A 26940-nucleotide genomic window follows, 5' to 3' on the forward strand; every position below is an offset into this window, starting at 1 on the left:
TGCTCTGCTTTGTTAATCAACAGATTGAGATTGAGAAACACTTTTTTTTTTTTTTTTTACATGCTTTTACATTTTAGAGGATGCAAAATACATTTTTGTCTTCCATTATGTTTGTATTTTCTTGGCCTGAGCCCTTCCGGAATACAAAATAAAGAGAACATTATGATGTCATAACCTGGAACTGACTTTTCAGAGGGATGTGATGTCATATATAGAATTTTCAAAACAGGCTGCACTGTCCCTTAGGGTCATCCAAACTAAAGTATGAGAGATGACAAGCTCCTGCATGTCCCAACATGGAGCATCCTGGAGGGGCAAGCCTTTAAATAAGAAGCCCGGCAAACACAAACCGAAATGGGTCAAATTTTTGCTCGCTGACTATCAGGGCCAACAACATCAGGCCAGAGCAGAAGTTGAAGATCAGCCAAACGAGCACATAACACACCTTTGAAATCTGCAGAACAGCACAGCGCAGGGTCTGGAAAAGGTGGTGGAAATGAAAGAGAAGCTGAAACAGCAAGACAATCAAACCCAGCAATTTACTCAGGAGTAAGACGACCTCTGCTGCAAGGTCAAACACTCTCAGGAAGAGACAATCAAGAACCTCAAAGCAGAGTTTGCCAGTAAGACTGTCTCCTGGAAGTGATAGAAATCACAGAGGGTGAGAAGAAAGAACTGGAGACAAGAAACAAGCAACTGGAACTGCAGGCGGAGGAGAGCCAAGACAAGTTAAAGGAGACGATAGAGAATGTTAATCAGAAGGACATTCAGATCAGGAGCTCAATGATGCTACATTTTTAAAATGTATTGCTCACAGTTTTTGTGTTTAAACTTTATGTTTTATACATAATATTTTTTTAGAAGAAAAAGTATGACACTGATGATAGATTCAATAGTCCTAAAGAAACTCACCAAAGTGATATTTTTCCACATTTATGAACTATGATTCATCACATTTATTATACAATTGATTGTAGATAATGACATTTTCCTAAATGTCAAAACTTTAACTTACTTTTTGAAGACACTGCTCCTTGCAGATGATACATGATGCATGAGGTGGACATTTTTGCAGCCTAATTCAAAAACCACAGTGTCTCATTTAACTCGCTGACACACAGTACACTGGCATTGACAAGCTTTTATTTATTTTCCAGTTTCAGCTCATACCTCTGTGGGGGTGCAGGTGTATTCCAGACTCCCCTGGCCGACCCGTGTGCACATATAACTGATCTGAACAAGGTCATAACTCAATAACAATGGATTAAACTATAACAGCATTTAAGAACAGCAGCCATATCAACATAAATACATGTTAAGCAAAATAACATCTTTAAAATAAAATCCACTGTCTCTATAAGTTCTGTACAATAAGGTACACTGGAGCCAGTAGCTGGTAAACTGACAACACAAGGGGTGTTGTTGATGGTCAGTTCAATAATGCAATATGCATTTTATCACTTCAGTCTAAAAACATTTATCAAGTGCTCATTGGTTCTCCTGACTGCAAAAGTACAACTGCAACAGTAGAAGGGCAGTGTTTTTTTTTGTTTTTTTTAAATAGTCATGCACATTAAATTAATACTTTCTAGCCAATTTTGATCACAAAATTATCATTCAACTGAGTGATTTAAAACTGAAGTCACACACTTAAAAAATAAAATAAAAACCCAAGTTTGAAGGGCTTACAAACCATATGTGCTGCATAAGACCTGCAGCTGCAGAGATGTCTTCAATATTTTTGTCAATATGTTATGTTAGAATTACAGAATAATGTGATGCACCACTTCTGAAGCCTGTGATTAGCAAACCAGTTTCAGGAAAACTTCAGAAATCACATTATTTTATTACAAATGCCCATGAATAGTGTCATATATGTACTTCTTAAAGACCTGTGCTTGTTGTACTGAGTATTTACGTGATCAAAGAAGAAAGATGAGAGACAGTGGGAGGGAGACAACAGGCTCAAAGCACAGAAATAAATCGCTTAAGTGATTCAACTTTTAACAGTGCAGTGTGATTTAGGTCCAGAGAGATATATTAACAGGCAAAGACAAATGTTTTGATAAAGCTGATCGTCTGCTGTGTTGCCTACTTTGGTTTTTAAAGCTACATTGGGCAACTTTACATGCAGGCAAAGCTATAAACGGCAGAAAGGAGGTTACATTTGTTTTTACATAGTCTCTTATTTGGCTCTTTTCATAATGTTATTGTTGTAGAACTGCCCGTACTTGACAGATAAGCGGAATAGTTGGTGATCTGAGCATAGCCCCACTTTGTTATTCAGGCTGAGAATGAGTGAATTCTGCATATACTTTGCCTAATGTAGCCTTAAAGAATGAGGCCGGTGTTATTCTTTATCTTTTTTCTTTAAAATTGTCAACAAATGCCATGATAAAACCAAAAATACTGCAAATGCAACTCTTAAAAACAAGTCCTAATATGTTTCCACAGCTGGGCACTGCAGTGTTAACCAAACAGGAGTAGACTGTGCATTCTTTATGGACTATTTATCACAGGTGGATTCTTACACATTTGTTCTGCTGGTGAGTTTTGTGGCACATTGACATAAAACTACAGTGCCCATGCTCACCGTACTGAAGGAACGAGCTTGCAGTGTGGCTCACTTACTGGAGTGCTTTGAAACAGTAGAGATTGGTCTGTGTGAGTGGGATTTGTTGACAATGACAACAATTAAAAAATAGAGATTATCACCTGCCTATCATCCTGAAAATGACAAACTGACACCATCAAATCAAAACAGCTTGGATATGTATAGATATGCGTACCTTCGACCAACACCGTCTTTTCTAAAGCACACGTTATTTTCTAGGGAAGTTCAAATGACTGAAATCCAGAGTGACCTACCGACCGCACGCTTCCTGATGCTACTGGTACAGCAGCCGATGGTGGTGTCTACATACTGGCTACGATGTAACACAGAGAACCATGTCTTTACTGTTTTATTTTTTGGCTGTGACGTGGTCGTGGTCGACACGGTGTTGTTCTAGTTAGTACTACTGGGAGGAGAGGAAACTGCTATAAAACTATCTACAGTAGCACTGGCACTTGGACATTAATCATCTTAACAGTGACTAAGCACAAAACAAAGGGGCTGTTGCTCCAGATAGTGGTGGTGTTTTTTTTCTTTGAGTGGTGCCATCATCATCATCATCATCATCCCCCTGCAGTCTTTTGGTTTCCTCCAGATAGAAGTGTCCGCTTAGGTCTCAACTTTCCCGTACGTCCCCTCTGGGGGGCGATATTGTCTGGGGAAGGCCTTGAGCTGGAGAGAGTTAAAGGCGTATTTACGACATCCCACATTCTTCATGGTGTTCTCTCTCCTGCAGCCCTCGCTGTGAGAGAAACAGGACAGAAGCGTTAGTCACTTTGGCATAAGTACATAACATTTTTTTTTTAGAGATGTGGTGCAGAGACTGACCTGCGCATACAGTCCAGAGCCTGGTAGAAGACCTGCGGGGCCAGGCCGTGCTCTTGCTGCAGGATCTGACACTGCTCCAAAGTCAGAGACATGGCCGTGCGGTCCTTGGCACTCTTACAGCTGGTGAAACGCACCCCGTTCAGACGGCGACAAGCCTTTCAAGTTCAGAAAAGAAGATATTAGAGGAGAAAAATGCAGGTGCTGAGAATGACGGATGAAAAGGTGGTCTACCTCAGCTGCCTGCCACAGAATCTCCACGTTCTTGCTTTTCTTGGCGCTCACGTTCTGGCTCAGCAGTTTGAGCAGCTCGGGCAGACCGGTGGTGCTGCGGGAGCGAGGGAGGCCTGGGGAGATAACAGAGAAGGGAGTGATGAGGTGGGTGAGAAATGAAAATGAAAAGGTGCGGTGCAGGGATGCAGACTCACAGTCTTCTGGCAGGACTTCCTTAAACTGGTCGTAGTATGAGCTGAGGCGACCCATGCTCTCCATGTTGATCACTTCCTGCAGTGACGTATCTCCGAACCTGAAAGAACAAAATGAAATAGCTTCATCCGATTTGGCAAAAGTAGAATTTTTTCTCTCCACTGCCCATCCTCCTCTCCATCTTTCCTTTCCTCCAGGCTCAGTGACTCACTTCTCAGCCAGCGTCTGCTGTTCGTTGATCCCCACGTTGAACAGGACGGGCTGGACGCGCAGCAGCATCCCGTTCTGGATCTCTCGCGGCAGCGTGTCGAACATGGCTCCGGGCATCGGGACCCTGACGTTGAAGCCGTTCCTGTTTCCTGTGATCACCGGCAGCATGTCCGGGGCGAAACCTGAGGTCGCCTGGGTGACTTTAAAGGTGACGTTTCTCAGGTCCATCACTCCGATGCTCATATCCTCCAGCATGGCCAGCTCCTCCCCTTTAAGGCGCAACAAGAAGTCAGGATAGAGGTTATTGATAATAATGAGATCCATAATTTTACAGCCCAAATGAGAACAATATCATGTCTGTCTTTTGACTTGTGTGTTCTCCCTTCCTGTTCTTTTTTAATCATCTCACTGTCTGTCTGTGTCTGGGAGTGTGTGTCCGGAGCGTCTGGGGTGTGGTTGCAGCTGAGTCTCAATTTGAGTTTCTCCAGCTCAGCTCTGCCAGTCTCCCAGATCTGCTTGCCCCCTCCTCCATCAACATCAATACTCATTACACATTACTGCCCCTTCATTCCATCTCATTTACATATTGCCAATAAATTACCCTTTCCGCTTTCACCACCTGCCTCTTTGAGTTTATGCTCTGCAGCGTACGTCCTCTAGAGAACTGAATATCACATTTAACACAGATAGAACTAAATTTATCTTTCCGTTAAAACAGCACTTTACGGTTTGGTTCATAACTCGTGACCTGTGAGGTCATTCAAATTTCTGTCTTTTTAAAATAAATTTGGTAAATAAAAATGTTTAATAAGCCAAAAGAAGTTGTTTTTTCCTTTGTTTCTGTTTATTTTATAAGATTTTTATATTGTTGGTTACTAAATCTTGGCCTGTTTCAAATATCCTGCCTTAATTTCTAAGTGGAGAGTCAGACAGCAGTACTACAATTTATTCTGAGTAATCCTACTCAGTTAGGGAAGGATTTTATATATGAAATGTGCATTGGCAACATTATACATCAAATCATGCAGACAAACACTGGCAGATACTGAATAGCAGATAACTTTACAATGGTTTATAATTGCCTTGTGCTCATATGTCATGTGTTGCACAGATTGTTCAGGCTGTTGAAATCTACACCTGCTTGGGCACTAAACATCTGCACTTTACGCTTTCATGCTGTTTATTTATTGATATATTACTTTTTAATCATATTTTATCCCTATTTTAATCTGCCCACTATGACATGCTATCTGTTGTTGTCCATCTGTGTATTGTACAGTGTGTTTATACAGTGTGTTTAAATGTCTCTGTGTGTGTATCTTCCTGGCTGCAAACCCATTTTCCCTGTTTGGGACAATAAAGATACAAAGATAAGATACAAAAGATACACATAAGTTACCGTAGGTGCTGAGCAGGCCCTCGTACTGCACCAGTAAGCCGATGGTGTGTAGCTGCCTGAGGAAGCCCGAGTCACACAGACTGTTCCTCAGCTTGATGATGAAGCCGCAGATCAGAGCCGTCAGCTGTAGGCGGCACGACATGAAGAGTCATGGTTTCACTTTCATATGATACGCTCGGACTAAAACTGACAAAGCCACAAATGTATGACAGACAGGATGGTTTGAGGGAGGAGGAGGAGGAGGCTGACTGACGTACCGTCTGGCAGAAAACGACATCACGGCGGTACTGCAGGGGGAGGCTCATGGCGATGGTGGGGGCGCTGTCCTGCATCAGGAGGAACACCATGGCCTTTTTGGCTTTGTCACTCATCAGAGACGCACAGTCCGTCAGTGTGGTGAGGAGAGGATACAGAGCCTCGCTCCACTCGCCTGCAGACACAGCAAACAGGTTAAAGGGATAGTTCAACATTTTGGCAAATTGGCCCATTGCCATAATCGCTGTAGTAATAGCAGTAGGTTCGTTACCTTTAATTGTCGGTGTAAGCTATTTTTAGAACGGCGGAGCGAAGCGGCAGGCTGCTCAGGGCTATGCTATGGACGCTAAGGGAATTTCTTGGTTTCCCTCATCAAACTCATCAAATACACAACCCAACAACTCAAAAACGCTGTTGTGGACAAGTTGTGACCTGCACATTCACCACGCTATGAGATAATAACGGAACGTTACGAGACGGAGCTGTTTTAGACGTAAATTCATGCAAAACCGCTGATGCGCGTTGCGTTCAGGGACAGTTTTTCAGCAAGCAGACTCTGTATTTACCCTGTATTTACCTCGAAAAAGGCTCAGTTTCGTAACGTTCCATTATTATCTCATAGCGTGGTGAATGTGCAGGTCACAACTTGTCCATGAGAGCGTTTTGGAGTTTTGGGATTGTGTATTTGATGAGTTTGATGAGGGAAACCAAGAAATTCCCTTAGCGTCCATAGCGTAGCCCTGAGCAGCCTGCCGCTTCGCTCCGCCGTTCTAAAAATAGCTTACACCGACAAATAAAGTTAACGAACCTACTGCTATGACTATAGCGATTATGGCAATGGGCCAATTTGCCAAAATGTTGAACTATCCCTTTAAACCCACACATACACAAACAGTGTGCGTGCAGATACTGTGAAATGAAAGGTTTAGAGCATCTGTATTTAAAGAAAATGCTTGAAAACTCGATAGATTTTAAAATTTTATTTTTATTTATTGTTGAACACTTACTGATTAATTGATTGACCTATTTGGTAGCTATGAAGTTTCCACTTTTTCATATCTTTGTTTTGAAGCAAAGTGGAAAAGTGGAAATTGCCCCCAGTTTCAAACCCTTTCAATGACTTTCAAAAAATGGAACCAAAAAAATGTATCGAAATGTTTGTCGATATGACTGAAGGTCGTCTCCATTTTGTTTGTTTTTTGTGATCACATTTTTATAATGTTTTCCAAACTTTGAAAAGCGGTACATATTTATAACAAATACAAAACATGATGCCAGACATAAAAATGAGAAGATGAGAAATAAGAGAAACCACAATAGTAAAAACTAAGGGAAAAAACAAACAAACAAAATAAATCCCCCGTCTTCATTTTGTTTTTTGAATCTATTTCTTCATCATACAATCTTGCATTCTGATGTTTGCTGTAACAATGTTTTTCGAATGGTTGTATAATTACAGCAATAAATACAATAGTTAGTTTTATTTGGGTGTAGTGTTTGGGTTTCATCCTCCTCACCTGGAGACGTCTTTTCTACGACTTCTGGGCTGCTTTCTACAAATGGGAGAAAATTAAAAAATAAATAAATAAACAAATAACAATATGAACAGACTTCACACATTGTACTTACCACTCCACATTCCTCTTCATGTGTTCAAAGCCAATAACACTGAAGCAGTTTAAAGTGTGTGTGAGAATGAACCTATAGATGTGAGAATAGTGATGATAATAGAGGATGACATGCTGCTGCTGATGATGATGATGATGGTAAATCCTTGTTTTATGTTATTATGATGGACATGAATGGTAGTTAGCAAATAGTAGCTCATCCATAGACAATGCTTCAAACACCTATTTCTGTGTATGTATGCGTGTACCTTTCTTAGTGTTACTTGGCTGCTCGTTGGCAAGCAGGAAGACGTCCTCTGAGCTGCTGTCACTCTGGATTTTGTCTCGCTGCAGCAGCCTGTCCACCCTCTGGATCACACACTCCAGACTCTTATCAACATTTAACCAAACCTTCTCCTGCACAGACAGAAAATGCAAAAAAAAAAGTTAGTGCAGATATTCATAGAAATTTAAAAAAACAAACACACATGATCACAGAGAGGCGGTTCAACTTTCTCTTACCCACTCCTCCTCGTGCAAATCTGCCTGCAAAGAGGAGCGCTTGTTTATACTCCTCTCGCCGCCGTCTGGGGGAGCTCCGTGGCGAGAGGGCGAGGTCGCGGCGCGGGACGGAGAAGCCGGGTGACGAGAGGGAGAGCGAGACGGTGAGCGAGAGGAGGGGGAGAGGGAGGAGGAGGACGGGGACGGGGTGCTGTGCCGCGAGAACTCCGGGCGGGCGGCCGCCAGCGCCACGATGGCCGTGGACAGCAGCTTGGAGTCGCACACGGTCACCAGCTGACGAGTCTGCAGGAGGATGGAGAGAGAGGGAAAAGGCAAAGTTGTAAAAAATGTTTTATTGCACAGGTACAGTAGGTGATGTGGCTGTGAGCAAAGGATGCTCTTTAAAGTTCATGAACCATGATATTAAGAATGGGGGCGAAATTGCTTGTGATTACAATTTTATTTTCCGTGCCCTGCAGGTCATTTTTGTAGATTTTTCCTTTTTTACATAAAGTAAAACAATGTTATCTCGCCATCTTTGCACAAGCCTTTTTTTTCCCCCATTTCTCTCTGTTTTTTTAATTTTCCGCATAATTATTTATTTTATATTTTACCTTGCTCAGTTCATATAAGCTGTAAATTTACTTGCATTCATGCACACCCACACTGTGCAATATTTCTGCTCAAGCAACTTGTATATATAGTTTCTTCTCTATTTAAATAATATTTGTACATAACAGTGTATATTTTTGTTTTACATATATTTTGCACATAGTGAATGTCTTTATATTTTTATTCCTAACTTTCCTTACTTGTCCTGTACTTCTATGCTACTGTGGGATCAATAAAAAGTCTTATGGCTTAACAAATTGAACTAGAAAATTTCCTCTCGGGAAATTTTGAATGGGCCACGGGAGCTACTGCGGGTTGTGCCATCTCTGTCAACATGGGAATCAAACCCATGATCTTAAGGTCAAGACAGAGCTGATCAGACAGACACATGATCATCTTTCTATAAGCACTGATATGGAGGAGCTGTAATCACATTAGGTTAACTGTGTGTGTGTGTGTGTGTGTGTGTGTGTGACTGTAATCACATGAAGCTGGCTCTAGAGTCTGTGTGTGACTGACTTGACACATAGTTAGTTAGTAGCTGCATCCTGTGTCAGTCTGATTTAGCTGTGTCTGTGTTTATAAACATTTAAACGAGCGCCAGGTGGATTGTTTATGAAGTTAACGAGCCCTGGCCTGAGGATCAAAGAGGTTACCACGGCGATAGGGGCCCCCGCAGGCTGAGACAGACAGAAACGTGGAGAAAAACAGCCATTTTCTGCCTCTAAACCGGTCTCACAATTAGGCTCAGCATGACAAAACGGTAACTCCTATCAGAACAAAACACAGATCAACGTTGCTCTAAGGACTTACTGAAAATTTCGGTACGATTTGGTGTTTCTACAGTAAATATTTTGGCGACGCTGGCAGTTTTAAAACATCAGGCCGTTCTGCTCCTCTCAGAAAATATTTGTATTGGACTCAATGAGGAGCAGAGACAGACGTGGCCGCACTCAGAGGCTGATTCTGTAAGTTCTGTAAGTCTCTCTGATATTTTGAGCACATGACATGAGAGATAACAAGTTTGTCTTACAAATTCTGAAAAAATTATGTCTGTAGAGTGTAAATTGTGGCCGTGCTCACAGTTTATCCAGAAAAAATACAGAATGTTTCTTCACTCTCTCCCACTCTAACTGATGATGTCACGCACTCTGACACGAACATTCTATGCAATACACACCCATTATAAACTCATAATTTCTCCAAAAATGATCATGGTCATTGATCAGGGATTGATCAAAAACTATATGACCTATCAAAACGTGGAGTAATACGACAATACACAAGACTTGTGTCTACTGTTTAAAGTTTAAATGGAGTCTCTAGGTGAAAGTATGCCTGAGCAGTAGACTTTTGTTAAACTCCAATGATTGGTCTTTTTCGCTCTTTTTTTCCCGCCCGTCCCATTGACTTACATGCAAAAATTTTGCGCAGTAAATCGCGACTTACGTCGCGAATAATTCGTACACTGTTGAGAAAAGTAATAGCACACCGATCCCGATCAGGACGCACATTTTGATATATAATTTGTCCTGCAACTCGACTAGTAGCGAACCGAAAGTTGGCCGGAAGTGGAAAAATAACTAGAAAAAGCATTTCCAAGAATGGAAATGGTGTGACTGCTGATAGCAACTGAACGCTGTTGCAGAATTAGCAAATAGTGCAAGCAGTGATCACCATACAAATGTTTGACCAAGGTCAGAATCGAACCCACAACCTCATGGTCATTAGACTTCCACTCTGCCTCTAGGCCACAGTGCACACACAGTTGCAGAGACTGTTGTCTGTTAATGATCTGCACACTGTCTCACTCTGACATCAAGAAAGCTTGAGAGTCAAGCTTGAATGACTTAGAATGAAAATTTCTGTGAATTTCAGGCTGAGAGCAGCAGTTTCAACATGAAGCAAGTTATCAGAAGTCAACAGAGGACAACTGGGAAAATAATTCACTATAATTGTTGTTGAGGCAAGATTTGAACCAACAACCTTCAGGTCTCCAGACCAGCAAGCTAACCACTAGGCTACAGACAGAGACAGTATGTGAGGGGTAAAGAAAACCTTTGATAAGAGGATCACTGGCTTCTGCTTAAAAAAAAAAGTAAGGAACCGAACCCATGACCTCATGATCAATAAACCTTTACTCTGCCACTTCGCCACAGAGAGCACAGACATAAGCATGTTTCAGACAGAGTTGTGGAGAATTCTCAGCATTGGGCTGAATGAGAGCAGAGAGCTCCCTGGCTGCATTTAAAAAATATTTAAAATTATTATCTAAGTCTCTTTGCATTTTTGACCAGAATTTTAGCCAGAAGACAAGTGTGGCTACAAAACTGGAGAAAATAATTTGTCTAGAGTTTAATTTGCAGAAAAAGTTAAATATTTGAAAAAGTATAAATAGTTAAAAAGAGAAAAGTAATGCCGATAAAGTTCAAAAAAAGCTGCACGTTTTGATATATGAATTGTTGAAATAGCACAACACCTAACACACTAACCATATGGCCACAGATAACCTGAGTTACAATGAGCTTTATACTATGAGGAATCAAAGACTGTCCAATGACAGCTGAATAATTGGAATCAAAAGTCAAGCAATGAAGTGAAAAGACTGAGGCAGGAATCGAACCCATGACCATATGATCACTAAACCTTTACTCTGCCACTCGGCTACAGAGAGCACACTGCTTTCAAATCTGTTGTCATTCATTGTAATGTGATGATGTGCTGCAAACTGGTATGAGTAATCAAGGAGATAACAAACACCTGTAACCAATTGAAGGCGGGGGAGGAGAGCAGAATTGAACATAACATAACAAGAATTCTTCCCTTGGATTCGAACCAGTGACCTTAGGGTTGGCAGGCAGTTACCCTAACCCCTACACTACAGTGGAGTTGTGAAGAAGAGAGGTTGAGACTTTGATGAATGTGAGATTTTTTGTGAAAAAGTTAAATATTTGAAAAAGTATAAATAGTTAAAAAGAGAAAAGTAATGCCGATAAAGTTCAAAAAAAGCTGCACGTTTTGATATATGAATATTTGAAATAGCACAAAGTATGAAGGACTAGAAGAAGACCGTAAAAAGGCGGAAGAAAATGGCCAAACAGAAGAACAATAGTGTGACTGCTTCAGCAGTCACACTAACTAGAAAAAGCATTTCCAAGAATGGAAATGGTGTGACTGCTGATAGCAACTGAACGCTGTTGCAGAATTAGCAAATAGTGCAAGCTGTGATCACCATACAAATGTTTGACCAAGGTCAGAATCGAACCCACATCCTCATGGTCATTAGACTTCCACTCTGCCTCTAGGCCACAGTGCACACACAGTTGCAGAGACTGTTGTCTGTTAATGATCTGCACACTGTCAACATCAAGAAAGCTTGAGAGTCAAGCTTGAATGACTTAGAATGAAAATGTCTGTGAATTTCAGGCTGAGCACTAACCATATGGCCACAGAGAACCTGAGTTACAATGAGCTTTATACTATGAGGAATCAAAGACTGTCCAATGACAGCTGAATAATTGGAATCAAAAGTCAAGCAATGAAGTGAAAAGACTGAGGCAGGAATCGAACCCATGACCATATGATCACTAAACCTTTACTCTGCCACTCGGCTACAGAGAGCACACTGCTTTCAAAACTGTTGTCATTCATTGTAATGTGATGATGTGCTGCAAACTGGTATGAGTAATCAAGGAGATAACAAACACCTGTAACCAATTGAAGGCGGGGGAGGAGAGCAGAATTCAACATAACATAACAAGAGTCCTTCCCTTGGATTCGAACCAGTGACCTTGGGGTTGGCAGGCAGCCACCCTAACCCCTACACTACAGTGGAGTTGTGGAGAAGAGAGGTTGAGACTTTGATGAATGTGAGATTTTTTGTGAAAAAGTTAAATATTTGAAAAAGTATAAATAGTTAAAAAGAGAAAAGTAATGCCGATAAAGTTCAAAAAAAGCTGCACGTTTTGATATATGAATTGTTGAAATAGCACAAAGTATGAAGGACTAGAAGAAGACCGTAAAAAGGCGGAAGAAAATGGCCAAACAGAAGAACAATAGTGTGACTGCTTCAGCAGTCACACTAACTAGAAAAAGCATTTCCAAGAATGGAAATGGTGTGACTGCTGATAGCAACTGAACGCTGTTGCAGAATTAGCAAATAGTGCAAGCAGTTATCACCATACAAATGTTTGACCAAGGTCAGAATCGAACCCACAACCTCATGGTCATTAGACTTCCACTCTGCCTCTAGGCCACAGTGCACACACAGTTGCAGAGACTGTTGTCTGTTAATGATCTGCACACTGTCTCACTCTGACACCAAGAAAGCTTGAGAGTCAAGCTTGAATGACTTAGAATGAAAATTTCTGTGAATTTCAGGCTGAGAGCAGCAGTTTCAACATGAAGCAAGTTATCAGAAGTCAACAGAGGACAACTGGGAAAATAATTCACTATAATTGTTGTTGAGGCAAGATTTGAACCAACAACCTTCAGGTCTCCAGACCAGCAAGCTAACCACTAGGCTACAGACAGAGACAGTATGTGAGGGGTAAAGAAAACCTTTGATAAGAGGATCACTGGCTTCTGCTTAAAAAAAAAAGTAAGGAATCGAACCCATGACCTCATGATCAATAAACCTTTACTCTGCCACTTCGCCACAGAGAGCACAGACATAAGCATGTTTCAGACAGAGTTGTGGAGAATTCTCAGCATTGGGCTGAATGAGAGCAGAGAGCTCCCTGGCTGCATTTAAAAAATATTTAAAATTATTATCTAAGTCTCTTTGCATTTTTGACCAGAATTTTAGCCAGAAGACAAGTGTGGCTACAAAACTGGAGAAAATAATTTGTCTAGAGTTTAATTTGCAGAAAAAGTTAAATATTTGAAAAAGTATAAATAGTTAAAAAGAGAAAAGTAATGCCGATAAAGTTCAAAAAAAGCTGCACGTTTTGATATATGAATTGTTGAAATAGCACAACACCTAACACACTAACCATATGGCCACAGATAACCTGAGTTACAATGAGCTTTATACTATGAGGAATCAAAGACTGTCCAATGACAGCTGAATAATTGGAATCAAAAGTCAAGCAATGAAGTGAAAAGACTGAGGCAGGAATCGAACCCATGACCACATGATCATTAAACCTTTACTCTGCCACTCGGCTACAGAGAGCACACTGCTTTCAAAACTGTTGTCATTCATTGTAATGTGATGATGTGCTGCAAACTGGTATGAGTAATCAAGGAGATAACAAACACCTGTAACCAATTGAAGGCGGGGGAGGAGAGCAGAATTGAACATAACATAACAAGAATTCTTCCCTTGGATTCGAACCAGTGACCTTAGGGTTGGGAGGCAGTTACCCTAACCCCTACACTAGAGTGGAGTTGTGAAGAAGAGAGGTTGAGACTTTGATGAATGTGAGATTTTTTGTGAAAAAGTTAAATATTTGAAAAAGTATAAATAGTTAAAAAGAGAAAAGTAATGCCGATAAAGTTCAAAAAAAGCTGCACGTTTTGATATATGAATTGTTGAAATAGCACAAAGTATGAAGGACTAGAAGAAGACCGTAAAAAGGCGGAAGAAAATGGCCAAACAGAAGAACAATAGTGTGACTGCTTCAGCAGTCACACTAACTAGGAAAAAATCCACACAATAACAGTAGTGCCCGGGCTTCGCCCGGGCACTGGTCCCTGCAGCTATTTCATAGCTGTAGGGATCAGTGCCCGGTGCGATTGCCCGTGGCCCTAATAAATAACTGAACCAATGGGAACATGAAAATTACATGAAATCAAAGCAATTTATTGATTTTGGTGTGGTTGGCTGGTGATGCTGAACTTTTTGTTTGTGTATTGGCTGATGAATCGGGAGAGGGAGAGTGAAAGAAAGAAAGAAAGAAAGAAAGAAAGAAAGAAAGAAAGAAAGAAAGAAAGAAAGAAAGAAAGAAAGAGGACACACTGCCGTGAGATGAAACAGAGCAGAAAGTTTAACACAGCACTTGACTGATACACTCCAGTTCCTCCGAGCGCCGTCTCACCTTCTCCGTCAGGATGGCCAGCGTCCTCTCCAGAGCGTTGGCCGAGCGTTCCTTGGCGGCTCGAGACAGACGTTCGGTGTAGTAACACACTTGCGTCTTCAGGGTGTTTATTTGACCAATCAGCTCCTTCGCTTTGACGACGTCCTGCGGCTGGTACGCCATCCCTTTGGGCCCGGAGCCAGTGGAGCTTTGGCTGTGACGGGGATAGAAAGCAGAAAATAAAATCGACTGTGGAGCGAGTGTGATGTACACAGTAGATAACGAACACACAAACAAACGCCTTGTAATAAATATACTTGTCATAATCTCACCTCTCCTCGCCGTAGGAGCTGAATCACAAAAAGGAAGAATAAAAAAGAGAAAGACTAGTAAATCACAAACAAATCCAACACCGCCACCATGACACCCAAATCATAGTAAGTCTGCACTTTCTGCTTCGCTACACTCACTGTTTCCTGGCCTCCTCCAGCTTGTGCAGCAGATTTCGGAGGCCGCAGCCTTTAAACCCTTGATGATGTGCTGCAGGAGCACCGATGGTCACGACATCGTACGTCCGGTCTGATTGGAGGAGGGAGGACAATCGTAAAATCGGATGAAATAAGATCCTAAAAATAGTTTAAAGTTCGGACAAACACAAACATGCCCCCACCAACCACCTACCATAACCAGTCTCTCCCTGTACCCTCATCCTCTGAATGTGTAGGTTGGTAGGAATAAACTCCAGCTTCCTCTCAGCTTTCAAAGTGCTCGACTTAAATGAAGGACCTGTGAGGGAACAAAATACGTCCTAAAATGAATCAGTTTTTGGCAATCAATTATATGTATTAATGCATTTCATGTATGTAAATTGTAAGAGACAGATTGAAAATAAAGAATTTAGATTAACCTTAGTTTTGATATGTAAAAAAAACTGATTGCCTTATTAACAGTCTTATCTGTGGTTCTGACCTTTATATTCGTGCAGGTCACTTATGGTCTCCTGGTAGGTGAGGATGATGGTCTGGTACTGAGTGATGATCTGCCTCCTGAGGTTTTCCCAACATGGAGACAGCTCCCCCAGCTCCTCCAGCTCACACACCCTGTGTGAACCAAGCCCATTAGTGAAGGAGACATCCAGCTGATGCACTGATGACCTCACAGCTTGTGTTTAAGTAGCTTGTTCAATTGAGGCCTCTGCCATACACACAAGAGCTGTACTGAGCATTATCAGCTCTCCACATATGATGAACATTACAAGAAACCATTAAGAAAGTGGCCACAGTGGGAGCTGTAATAGGTTGCTTTGACCATATGATGAAGATACAAAGCTCATGGTATTGAGAGTGAGGAGTTGTCGTCACAGCTCAGAGCCCCACCCCCCTTCTCCGCCATGATGGAAGGATTCCGGTGGCAAAAGCCTTACTAGTCTATGGGCAAAACAAAATCGTCTACTCCGTAATTTACTGTTTTACAATGCCTGGAAATCACTGCTGTGTTAAAAACTGCTCCAGTGATTTACTTTCTCCTTATTCTTTCTTGTAATTTGTTGATCTGTTGGCGCAAAAAAGAGCTAGAATTTAGTCCGTCTCTGTGCTGTTCTGATGACGTTGCCCCTGGCAACCGATAGCATCTCCTTCCATCATGGCCGACCGGACTGTAAAAAGCTCAAACCCCGCCCAGATTAGACCAAATCGGCACGTGACTCCTCACTCTCAATAGAACAACTCACCTAAAACTCTTAGTGCCGCTTTATTTTCACCCAGTCTATAGTTAAACGCTGAATAGCTAAGGCTGCATTTACACAGTGTTTTGCTACGTTTAGCAAGGAGCTTGCAGTTTTGCCTCAGGACACTTTGACATGTGTGAGGAGAAGCTGGGGATCAAACCACCGACTGTGTGATGATAAGTGAACAACCTGCTGTAGCTCATGAAGCAGAGCCGCCACCGGCCTCTTCACACTGTTAACTGCTATTCAAATGAAACAAACCGAGGAGGGAGGCAGCACCACTTGCATCTTATTTGCAACCGGTGACAGCAGGACAACGATCTGACTGATTCAATGATGAGGTTCAAAATCACATCGTTACCTGACGGCGTCTTCTTCCAGCAGCAGTTTGACGAACTGTCGAGGAATGTGCAGCGACAGGGCGCTCTCCGCCATCTGCTCCAGGATCCGCAGGTGGTTTCCGTCCGTGGTGGGGAACCGGTACGTCCGCGACATGACACCTCCAAACACTGAGACAGACAGAACGATGTGCTTCATACGATAGTCAGCTCCGACCAAGTCTTTTTGTTTGGACTGGAGGTATTTCAGTTATTTCAGATCCAGAGAGTTCAACAACAGTGGGACGATTGGATTCATGTTTTGGTTGTTATCTGTCTATTATTGTGACAATTTTTGCACAAACAACATTTGAAAACGATTATCTACTCTATCCGATCTGTTCTACTATGAGTAAACACTGTGATTTCAATCACATCACATCAATCTTTTAATTCTCACTTTTTAAATTGATGTCATTTTTGTTGGTCCCTTTACATCGTGAGAATATGATTTGTTGGCCAAGACGTTGTGACTTGATTTTGGTTGCATTGCAATTAATGGTGAAGCTCTACTGTGCTTATTACTGTGGCGCTTGTGGAACTAATGTAAAAAAAAAAAAAGAAGCAATATTACACTTAATGTTGTGAATATCAGCAAAATTGATCGTCCTAACTGAATCAGAGCTGTGATGATATTCAGTGCAACATCACTCCCTCTCTGTTGATGCTGCATACTGTAAGTAACACAGCTAGAAATCTCCTGCAACTAAACTTACAACACGAACATAAGAACTGGTTCATATACACAAACACTCACCAGCCTTCAGCAGTGGATCTTTACACAGAGACGAAGACTTGGATTTAATACCCATGGATTCAGTCAGGCTTTCATCGACAGGGAGGACCATCTGATACGCACACAAGCAAACACACACACACACACACAACCATGAACATCCCTGTTTAATAACTTGTTTTGTCCACCAACTCAAAAACCTATAAATTAGTAGAAAATCATCACAATTCAGAAGCTGTAACTGAGGGATCTTTGGCCTTGTGCTAGAAAATCAAATGATCCGAATAATTGCTAATGATCTCACATAATCATGTAATCAATTTTCAATTATTTCATAAAAACAATACTATGCTAGCTTTTATCATAGAAAAGATATCTTTCTTGACCACTCACCCGTCCATTAACAGTGTCTCCTCTCTGTAATCTTGCAACAGGAGCCCTCTGCTCACGCTTCTCCTCTATCTGCCATGCGATGACAGTGATGTTGCCCACACGCTCGTTCTCCGCTGACCTGGCAGACAAACGATGTTAAGTAAATTAAACATCCCTGAACTCCAAATTCAGCATGCAATTGATATCATTTACAGAGGAAATGTGTTTCTCTGTGTCACCGTATCCTGTCTGGCCTGTTACCTGAGAGCCAAGTGCAGCCTGTGGTGTTTGTCCTGCAGCAGCTCCTTCACGGAAAACATGGACGAACCCTGCATGTACATCTAGCACGTAAAAACACAAAGGATATGATTCATTTCAAAACTTTCATTTCCTTGCAGGGGAATTTAAAAGAAATGGTTTTGTAAGACATTATTCTTGGCCTGGGGCCTTACCGTGCCCTGGGAGCGATCTTTCACATCATAGACAGAGAGCTTGACCTGAGTCTGCTGGGTGATCAGAGAGTCCTGAAAGAACGCAATACTGCTGAGGAAGATGGGGTTACTGGTCCCCTGGAGGAAAAAGAGAGAGAGAAAGAGAAAGAGAGGGGATGAAATGGTTTTGAAGCCTCCAAGAGCAGACAGGAGGAAAGGGCAAAGCAAGCGAGCAAATAGTGCACCTCAATGATTTCAGTCTGAGCGTGCTTGGTCCAGAAGGCCTGAGGCGGAGTGGTGCAGCTGACGGCGACAAAGCTGGTGGGCTTACGATCCAGGGATGGAGTAACCAGTTCACTGCAGGCTGCATGCGGCACATAAACACAGGAAGAGATTATTACAAACTGTGGGATTTAACCAGTGGGATGGTCCCTAATCCTCGGCCACGGGAGGAAATGTAGTACAGTTGTCGGTATTTGATGAAAAGCAGTTGCTTACAGTAATGCTTTCGAGTCGAAACAATGAATAAAACCAAAACACAAATGATGAAATTGACTACTGAGCCAATCGCTGACGAGATACATCGCCCGTCATCATAAATAAGCATCTTATTACAATTATTTGTTTGTCCCTCCCGATGCTAATATGTTGTTACGTAGATCCAATGCAATTTTTGGATTACTTTCATTTCCCTTCAGTCACTATTTAACTATCCTGGCCCATTTCTTCTTCTTCCACCAAGCTGGCAGGATGCCCACTACCTCATTAACTCACATTAACATTACAGTAAGCACTATATTTTGCATTACAGCCACAGATTTACACAGGTTATGTTTTTAAAGTATATTTTTGGTGGTTTATTGGGTTTATTGGTTGTCTTTAATTGATAGTGGGAACCACACGCAGCAAATAGGACTCAACCCGGAGCTGGCTGCAGCGAGGACTACAGCCTCCACATATGGGGCGCCTGCTCCACCCACCGAGCCAAACAGCGCCCTTACATAGGTGATTATATATTATACATTATATATTATATTTTGTTTTCTAGAGCATCTAATTTATATCTATAATAAGGTGAGAGAGAAATGACTTTTCGATTCTTCTCTGTGTCCTGAACGAATAGAAAACTGACATTAAAAAATCTTTGAATCTTGGTAGCATTCTTGGTGGCATTCAAGCTCCAGTCACAGACACAGTAACTGCAATATGCATAGTTTGGTTGTGATTTGTTAAGTGCATGAGTAACTTTTAATATTATGACTATTGCTAATCATACTACCTTCAAAAGACAGACATACACCATTTGATCTACTTGTGATGTAACTGTGTGTTTGGCTTCCTACGTGACTTACCCACACTGAACTCCAGCACAGGCTCATCTGGGTCCTGACTGTTGCCTGTAGGACAGAGAGAAGAGAGAAACGGGTGAGGAAGCGAAGCTCTTTTGAAATGCCCTGGTAAATAAACGTGTTACCATGGGAGCAGTTACTTGGTTACCTGAGAGAGCCAGCCCCATCATCTCAGCTGAGAGATCAAACGTGTTGGCCCGGTAGACCGACCACGGCCGATGGCGGGGGCTGCGCTCCTTCCCGGACATGGTGGGTTCGTGTGTGTGTGTGGGGGGGTGAGGATGGATTTCAGAACAAACAGACGGTGGAGCAGAACAATGTGGTGCAGACGCAAATCCAGAAGTCGTCACGCCACGTCACTTTCTTTTTTTTTTTGCAGATATGTGCACGTTCAGTTTCCTGAGAGGAGAAACACAAGAAAACAGCAAATAGATCATCTGATGGTCCCCATAGAAACAGCCGAGACGGACTGACAAGATGGCAGCTGCACTCGGAGAAATTACACAATAGCTGATACTGAGTCCTTTAAAGGATACTGCTGGCTGAAAACACCCTCAAGATCAAGTAACAGTTTTCTTTTCACAAGGTTAAAGTGATTATTAACTAGTGTAAGTTGGGTCTTTGCCATGATGCTCCAGTCTGATATGAACATCCCATCAGAGGCGCTTTGACTTATTCTCCTCTTCTCTGTTGATATTCAAATAGAGACAGTGTGAAAAGTATGTTGTGGGGCTGAGGTGCGACTTTTCACACAGTGAGTAGGATATGAAACACTGACTCTCTACACCTTCCATCTCCAGTTGCTATTTGTGCTCGGCGATTACAGCTTTCTACTTTTAGACAGACTAATCACAAGCATGCACAGATACGCATAAAGAAGCAAACGCTCCAGTTTGATCAGAGATCAGATGCAGCCACTCTGCTCCAGAGAAAAACCTTGTAACAAGCAGACAAAACAGATATTTTACAGCCAGATTCTCTCACAGACTCCAGACTAAACTCTAATTGTGCAAAATATAAAAAAAAAGTATGTGGTGCAAAAGTGCCAGTAATATAATTCAAATCCTTTCTTCTACACAAATATTCTGTGAAGAAAAATCTCAGTTATGAAAATCTAAATTGTATTATTTTCATTGCAATCTATAGATTAAATTATTATATATTTACATGTAAATATGGTTCAGACAGGGAGCATCATCTGGGGAGTATGAATATCAACAGTGAATTTCATGGACATGTAACTATAATAAACAGGACATGTTGAACAAAGTGAACAAAACTTGGTAACATGATAATCTGGCTCAAAATATGAAGCTCACATCCTCTACACCTTGAATGCAAATTATAAATCAATTCCCTCGTTGTCAGCAATCTGATCTCATTTTAACCACAAACTCTTGCATAACGATTATTATATCAGTAAATATTTCCCCATCGTGTACTGTATGTGCTTGTGATGTGTGGTGTGTGTAATGAAAGCGACGGATCGTTTGCCCGTCATGTTTGATTCTCATTTTATGAACACAAGGTTCGTGTTGTTACCTCACTAACACTGCACCTGCCAAAAAATGACTTGGCTCAGTGAGAGACAGGAAACAAAAAGCGATGCCAAGTGTGCCAGCACAGGAGATTTAGCTCAGCTGAAACATTTATATCTTCTCTTGATTAATTTCCTCGCTGTGTTTCTGCTGTGTTTGAGTCTCTTTGGCCTCATTCAATTTCTCTCGATTGCATTGATAGGAAGAGACAAAGAGCTGTAACCGCTGCTTGGCCGTCACGTCATCATCTACCCTTCTGTTTATCAGCATCTTCTGGCTGCAAAGTGATGCCTATTGTCCCCTCTCTCTTTCCTTCTCACATTTCTCTCTGTAGTCTTTTGGTCTGGTGTTAGTGGAAGCTCTAACATGAGTTTTTCCAGGAAACGAAAAGAAGAAGAAATGTGAAAGAGGATGAAAAATGGTTGAAATATAACGTGATTCATTAGGGATCGGAGACAGCACTTGGAGGTTTGTGTTTCATTAACATCAACATAGGCCGACCCTGTGTCATTCTCTGAACAAAGCACAGGAGAGGTGTAAAGACAAGTTCAAACGAATGTCACACGCTGGCTGCTAAGTGAAAACACAGATGTAAGAGTTGGCTCACAACTGAGCATAAATATGAACCACAGACGAACGAAGGAGAGGAGGAGGAAAGAGACGTGGAGAAAGGAACGCAAAGGAGAAAATGTAAAAGGTTCATACACAGTAAAGGGAAAGGATGCAGCAAGTGGTCTGATGACTAACTTGAAGTGAAGACTGCTTCAAATTCACAAAGAGAGGTAAATGTTTACATTTCCAGTAGCATGTCAGACATAGTTAACATTATCCATTTGTGCGTGTGTGTGTGTGCCACACAAAAGCCCTGGCTTATAGTGATCAGCTGAAATAAATGTCACTTCCTTTTCAGCTCTAATATACACAGACCTGGTGCAACAAACATCAGTGTCACGGTCAGGCTGCGCTTTCCCCTCCTTTCCTGTGTTTTCCCATTCTAGTTCCCTGTATCTAGTGTGTGTTTGTGTTTGTTTGTGTGTGTGTGTCTCCCCCTGCACACCTGATTGTCCCTACTTTGGCTCCCCCATGTTTACCTGAACCTTGTCTGAACCTGAACCTAAACTCTGTGTCTGCCTCAGCTCCACCTCATCCATCTCTCCTATCTTCTCTTCTCACGCTGCTGTGTCTACCTCACCCTGAATCATCATCTCTCCTCTCCGCTCCGCTCCAGCGTCCATTCTAGCTCAACTCCTGACGTCTCCAACTTTTATTTCTCCATTACGTCTCTATGTTCTGCTTTTAAGTATTCTCTGCATTCAGCGTCAAATCGATGGGAGTATCTGTGTAGCTACAGTATGTATCGACTACTGCGATGACAAAGAGAGAGCATCACTATATATTGTGTGTGTGTCTCTGTGCATTCATGTGTAATGACTTCTGCAACGGAGGTCTATTTTTACACGTGAATCTGTTCTGACGTCACAAGCTGCACACAATTGAAAACGTCTACCAGTAACACACACACACACACACACACACACACACACACACACACACACACACACACACAGATAACCCTCGAAGTAATTTGTACAGCCGTCAGCCGCCCACAAAATCCAGAATGTGAGTGAGTGTGATGATCTTTGCCAGTTTAATCTTTGCTTTGGCAGCTTCATGTGAGACCAAAACGGATGACAATTAGTGCATGGGTGCTCTGCCTCATTAGGCTGCGATCGAGGCTGTAACTGTCAATGGGAGCTGTCTTCTCCCATACCGTAATCTGCACTGCCTGTGGCACTGTGGGAGGCTCTCTAGGAAACCCACCGTGGATCTGATGCCAAGCCACGGGGGAGGCACGGATCACCGTCATTCCCCTCCTCAGGTACAATCTATTTAACCAATCGATCATCAAACAGAATAATATCGTCATCAATCAAGCACAAATCTGTTCACTAATTCACAAACTTCTCAGTGGAGGGGAGTCGATGTTTTTCTACTACATCTTTACAAGCAGAATGTCTTCAATGATGAGGCAACTGACAATTATTGTCATTCTTGAGTAATTTCACAATCAAATGCACATTGCCGTTTCTAAAGTGTGTTTTCAATTCATGTTTTTTTTGCCCACTATGGATTTAATTAATTAATTACGTGTTTTGCCCCATGAAAGATTCAGAAAACTGAATCACCATAACTTTCCTGGAGGCAGAGATGATGCCATCGAAGTGTCTGTTTCATCCAACCAGCAGTCCAAAGCTATAACCACAAATAATGACATTCTTGATATATATAGTTATGAATTGAATATTAAATATTAAATATTACTGATAGAGCGATAGAAAAATCAATACTTTTTTTTTCAGTCCTATCAATGTACAGCCCACAACCCTAAACCCTGACCTGAGAAAACAACCACACTGATGATGATGATGAGTCTCTGAGCTGAATCCCAATCAGCTCCACATCCACATCCAGTTTGCCTGTCCACCTGCTGGCATCCCTTGCTCTTTCTTTTAGTTTTTAGTATGTTTTTATTTGGACTTGTATTATAAGTATTTTACTCTATTTATTGCACCCCGCACTTTCTTTCTTTCTTTCTCTTCTCTTGGATATGTTTGCCTTTGTTACTGTTTTATTGTATATTATGTTCTGTGTATGGATGTTTTACATGTACATGGCAGCTGTCACAAGACACATTTCCCCTAGTGGGACAAATAAAGTTTATTTTGATTTGATTTGATTTGATTTTGACCTCTACTGCTGGTCATGTCGGTGACCTCTGACCTCAATGACACCACGCAGGTCAAGGGGGGCGGAGACATGTTTTTTTGGTTTTGCAGCTTTAAAAGGGAGGTGAAGATGTGGAAGAAGGCGGAAGAGGTGGGAGCAGGAAGGAGGGGAATGGAGGAGGAGGGGGAGATTCAGGTGGTCCTCGTGGCAGACCGTCCTCAGAGACAGCATGGGGACAAAACCTGACCCAGTTAGTGAGGCTGGCGGCGCACAGCTGGCCCCCTGCGGCTGCTGTCAGCGCCGGCTGCACTGCAGTGGCTCCTCTCTCAGACATCATCTCCTCCTCTTACCTCTAATCTCTCACAAATACCTCCTCTTCACCTTATTCTGCTCTGTCATCATCAGCCCTGTCCTGTTCCTCCGTCTCCCCCCTCTATAACCCCAATGCTCCTCTCGATTTCCTCCTATCGATCCTAGTTTCAGTCCAGAGCCTGAACCGCTGCCCCTCGAGTGTGATCTACAGAGAAACAGCTGTTGTCACCATGGGCACATGGCTGCTTTGTTAGCAGGAGACTGATCCATAAATTGCCCCCCTGATACCGCTGATGAAAGAGGAGGAGGAAATGCAAATGAGTTGGGAGTGGAAAACGTTTATCCACACACACACACACACACACACACACACAGCAACTGGAGAGACTAGCTACTACATCCTGAGTCCATTATTATCAGACAGATGATGACGATGATGATGACGACGACGATGATGAACTATGTATCTGGTGAACATCCCATCCAGGACTGTAGCTACTCCAGAAGTCTCCAACGTGCTTTGTTCAATTTCATCCTCAAAAATCCTAATCATCACAAAACACACACACACACACACACACACACAAGCTCACACAGCGAGAAAGACAAAAACAGACAAAAACCCCCCAAAAACCAGACAGCTGGAAGTGAGTCACAGGAGCTCAGTGTGTTTTAGTTTCCTGTCTGATGTGAAAAGAGTGAAAATGGTGATTCAACAGATCAAATCTAATCCTGTGGCCGTGTCGGTGGAGGCCTCAGAGGGTTTTAACAAAACAACACACCCCTTATTATATAAAAACAACAACAACAACAACAACAAATGTGTAGCATATTGCTCTTCCCTGTCTTGTCTTGGCTTGCTGTGCATGAATCTGGGTGTCATCCTGTCGGTTGGCCAGGCTGGGTGCAGGCGTGGAGAGATCAACATGCAGAGGCCCAGAGCTCCTACAATGGAGATCTATCTATTTATTTATGGCAACACTGATCACTGATAATGTGATTATACATCAGTGCGTTTATGTTTATTCACTGACACTCGGACAATAACAAATATTGCGTCATGATATCTGCTGATGCTCATTCAGTGAGGCTGCTGCACGGTGCTGCAGGGTGTGCACCTCGCTCAGCGATATTAAAAATAACCCACGTTCGTGTGTATATTTCTATGTCTATATAGGCTATAAAAAACACCAGAGAAATAAATCGACATTTGAGATGTTGCTGTGGCTGTAAACATGTCTCATCCTGAGCTGGCTGCTCTCTCTCTCTCATCCACAGCATCACAGTGAACAAACGCCCTCCACAAAACCGTGAAACGACGAGATGGAGCGTAAATCAGCAAACATGAGAAAGAGAGAAATGATTTCATACCGTGAAGAGAGAAGCGATGGTTTCTTCTCATATTGATGCGCATCCTGGTTAAACACTCGACGATGTCTGCAGTTACAGTAAGACTCGCCCTGACTCCCTGTGACACAGCCCAACGTAATAACCCCCCCACCGGAGCAGCTCCACCCGCGGCCGGCGGGGGGCGCTGCAGGCGAGGGGTCCGCAGGGAACCGGCTTCACCACAACACTGAAGCAATGTTGTAACCTCACTGGTCCAAAGTAACATCAGTGGTTGTAGTGGGGGGTTGTTTTCTCTCCGGCTAGGGATCCAGATATGATGGAGACAGAACATCTGGATCATCCTGCTGCATGCATCCACCTCCAGGCGTGGCAACAACTGCATGTTTCATTCCGGAGGGCACTTCTGAGTACTTTGCAGAACAATAATGTAAAAAAAAAAAAGAAAAGAAAAGAAAAGAAAAAAAGATAATAAATAATAATAAAAGACACTTAATTACAATAAAATAAATAAAATCAGATATAAAAGGAATATAAACTACTTAATGGTTTACAAATTGAAATAGCTAAGTGCAACCTCAGACCTTTGACATAGGCCTAGTATCCCAAACTATACACTGTTGCCCATAAAGTTGGAATATTTTACCTCTTCTCATGAAATGATTGTGACAATGTGGTTTATTCTTGATGACAAAGTGTAGGCTATATCTCAGTGTGTAATCATTGCACCTGGTCAAAGGTGATTGGGCTACTGATGTGTAGGGAAAAAAACAGCAATGTGTCTGAAAACTAAATTATTCCAATTTTATGGACAGCAGCGTTCAATTACAAACTTAATTGTAAACACAGTTACAAAGTGCCTTACGCTTGAGAAGAAAAAACTTTTTTTTTTGTAAAATCAGGAAATGCCTTTTGATAAAATATGTTTTGAGGTTAGACTTAAAATGGACACTAACATAAACAGTGTAGCCTATTCCCTAGAGTCTAGGGGGTTTGATCTAAGAATGTTCACACTATTTTCTCCATATCAGACATTTTAACACCATATTTAAAACATTTATATTAGGTGTAGCCTACATGCATGTAGATTACCCTAGTGTGTGTGTGGGTTGTACCATCTCTTATGTAAAAGAGATGATGTAGCCTGTAGCCTTTCAAAAAATGCTCAAATAATTATTATTCCAACATTTTACAGGAAGCAATCTAATGCAAAATTTCCTGTCACACCGGTTTATATTTTTGTTTCCCTTTTTTTTTTTTTTTTACCCACTACCCTTTGCGGCCTGTTGCCTAATTCAGTGCCAATTTAGATGAATCAGGGAACCTGTATCTCACCTGAGACAGGTTGAAACTAGTGTCGCACAGTGAGCTGGTGTCACCGAAACCAAAGAGCGTCGCCTCACCTCCTCCAGCAGCAGAAAATATAAAACACCTCGTCTTCTTCCCCAGGTGACAACCAATCAGGGCGGCGCTCGGGACCGCGCCCAGGCCAGTATCGGAACTCGTGGACGCGCCTCAGGTAAACCACCGCCAGGTGTGTGTGTGTCAATGTGAAT

The 26940-nt window shown here is 42.0% G+C and overlaps 2 protein-coding genes across 2 annotated transcripts in view; both read right to left on the minus strand.

The window, feature by feature from the left end:
• me3 (malic enzyme 3, NADP(+)-dependent, mitochondrial) overlaps positions 1–26940 on the minus strand; it is a 132467-nt gene that overhangs the window by 13869 nt on the left and 91658 nt on the right. The window lies entirely within an intron of this gene.
• Positions 1128–19802, minus strand: LOC146965175 (inositol polyphosphate-4-phosphatase type I A-like). The gene is made up of 23 exons (XM_085765497.1): positions 19609–19802; positions 19464–19508; positions 18357–18475; positions 18133–18249; positions 17942–18021; positions 17702–17819; positions 17330–17420; positions 16557–16704; positions 15439–15569; positions 15151–15255; positions 14940–15048; positions 14802–14819; positions 14491–14683; positions 7859–8140; positions 7606–7753; positions 7247–7282; positions 5732–5904; positions 5475–5598; positions 4077–4344; positions 3868–3965; positions 3674–3786; positions 3443–3597; positions 1128–3356 (listed from the first exon to the last, which is right to left on the minus strand). The coding sequence occupies exons 1-23, from the start codon at positions 19706–19708 to the stop codon at positions 3224–3226; spliced, it is 2904 nt and encodes a 967-aa protein (XP_085621623.1). The 5' UTR covers positions 19709–19802; the 3' UTR covers positions 1128–3223.

The sequence above is a fragment of the Trachurus japonicus genome, chromosome 21 (assembly GCF_045865225.1).
Source record: "Trachurus japonicus isolate A0001 chromosome 21, Traja_1.0".
Lineage (NCBI taxonomy): Eukaryota > Metazoa > Chordata > Actinopteri > Carangiformes > Carangidae > Trachurus > Trachurus japonicus.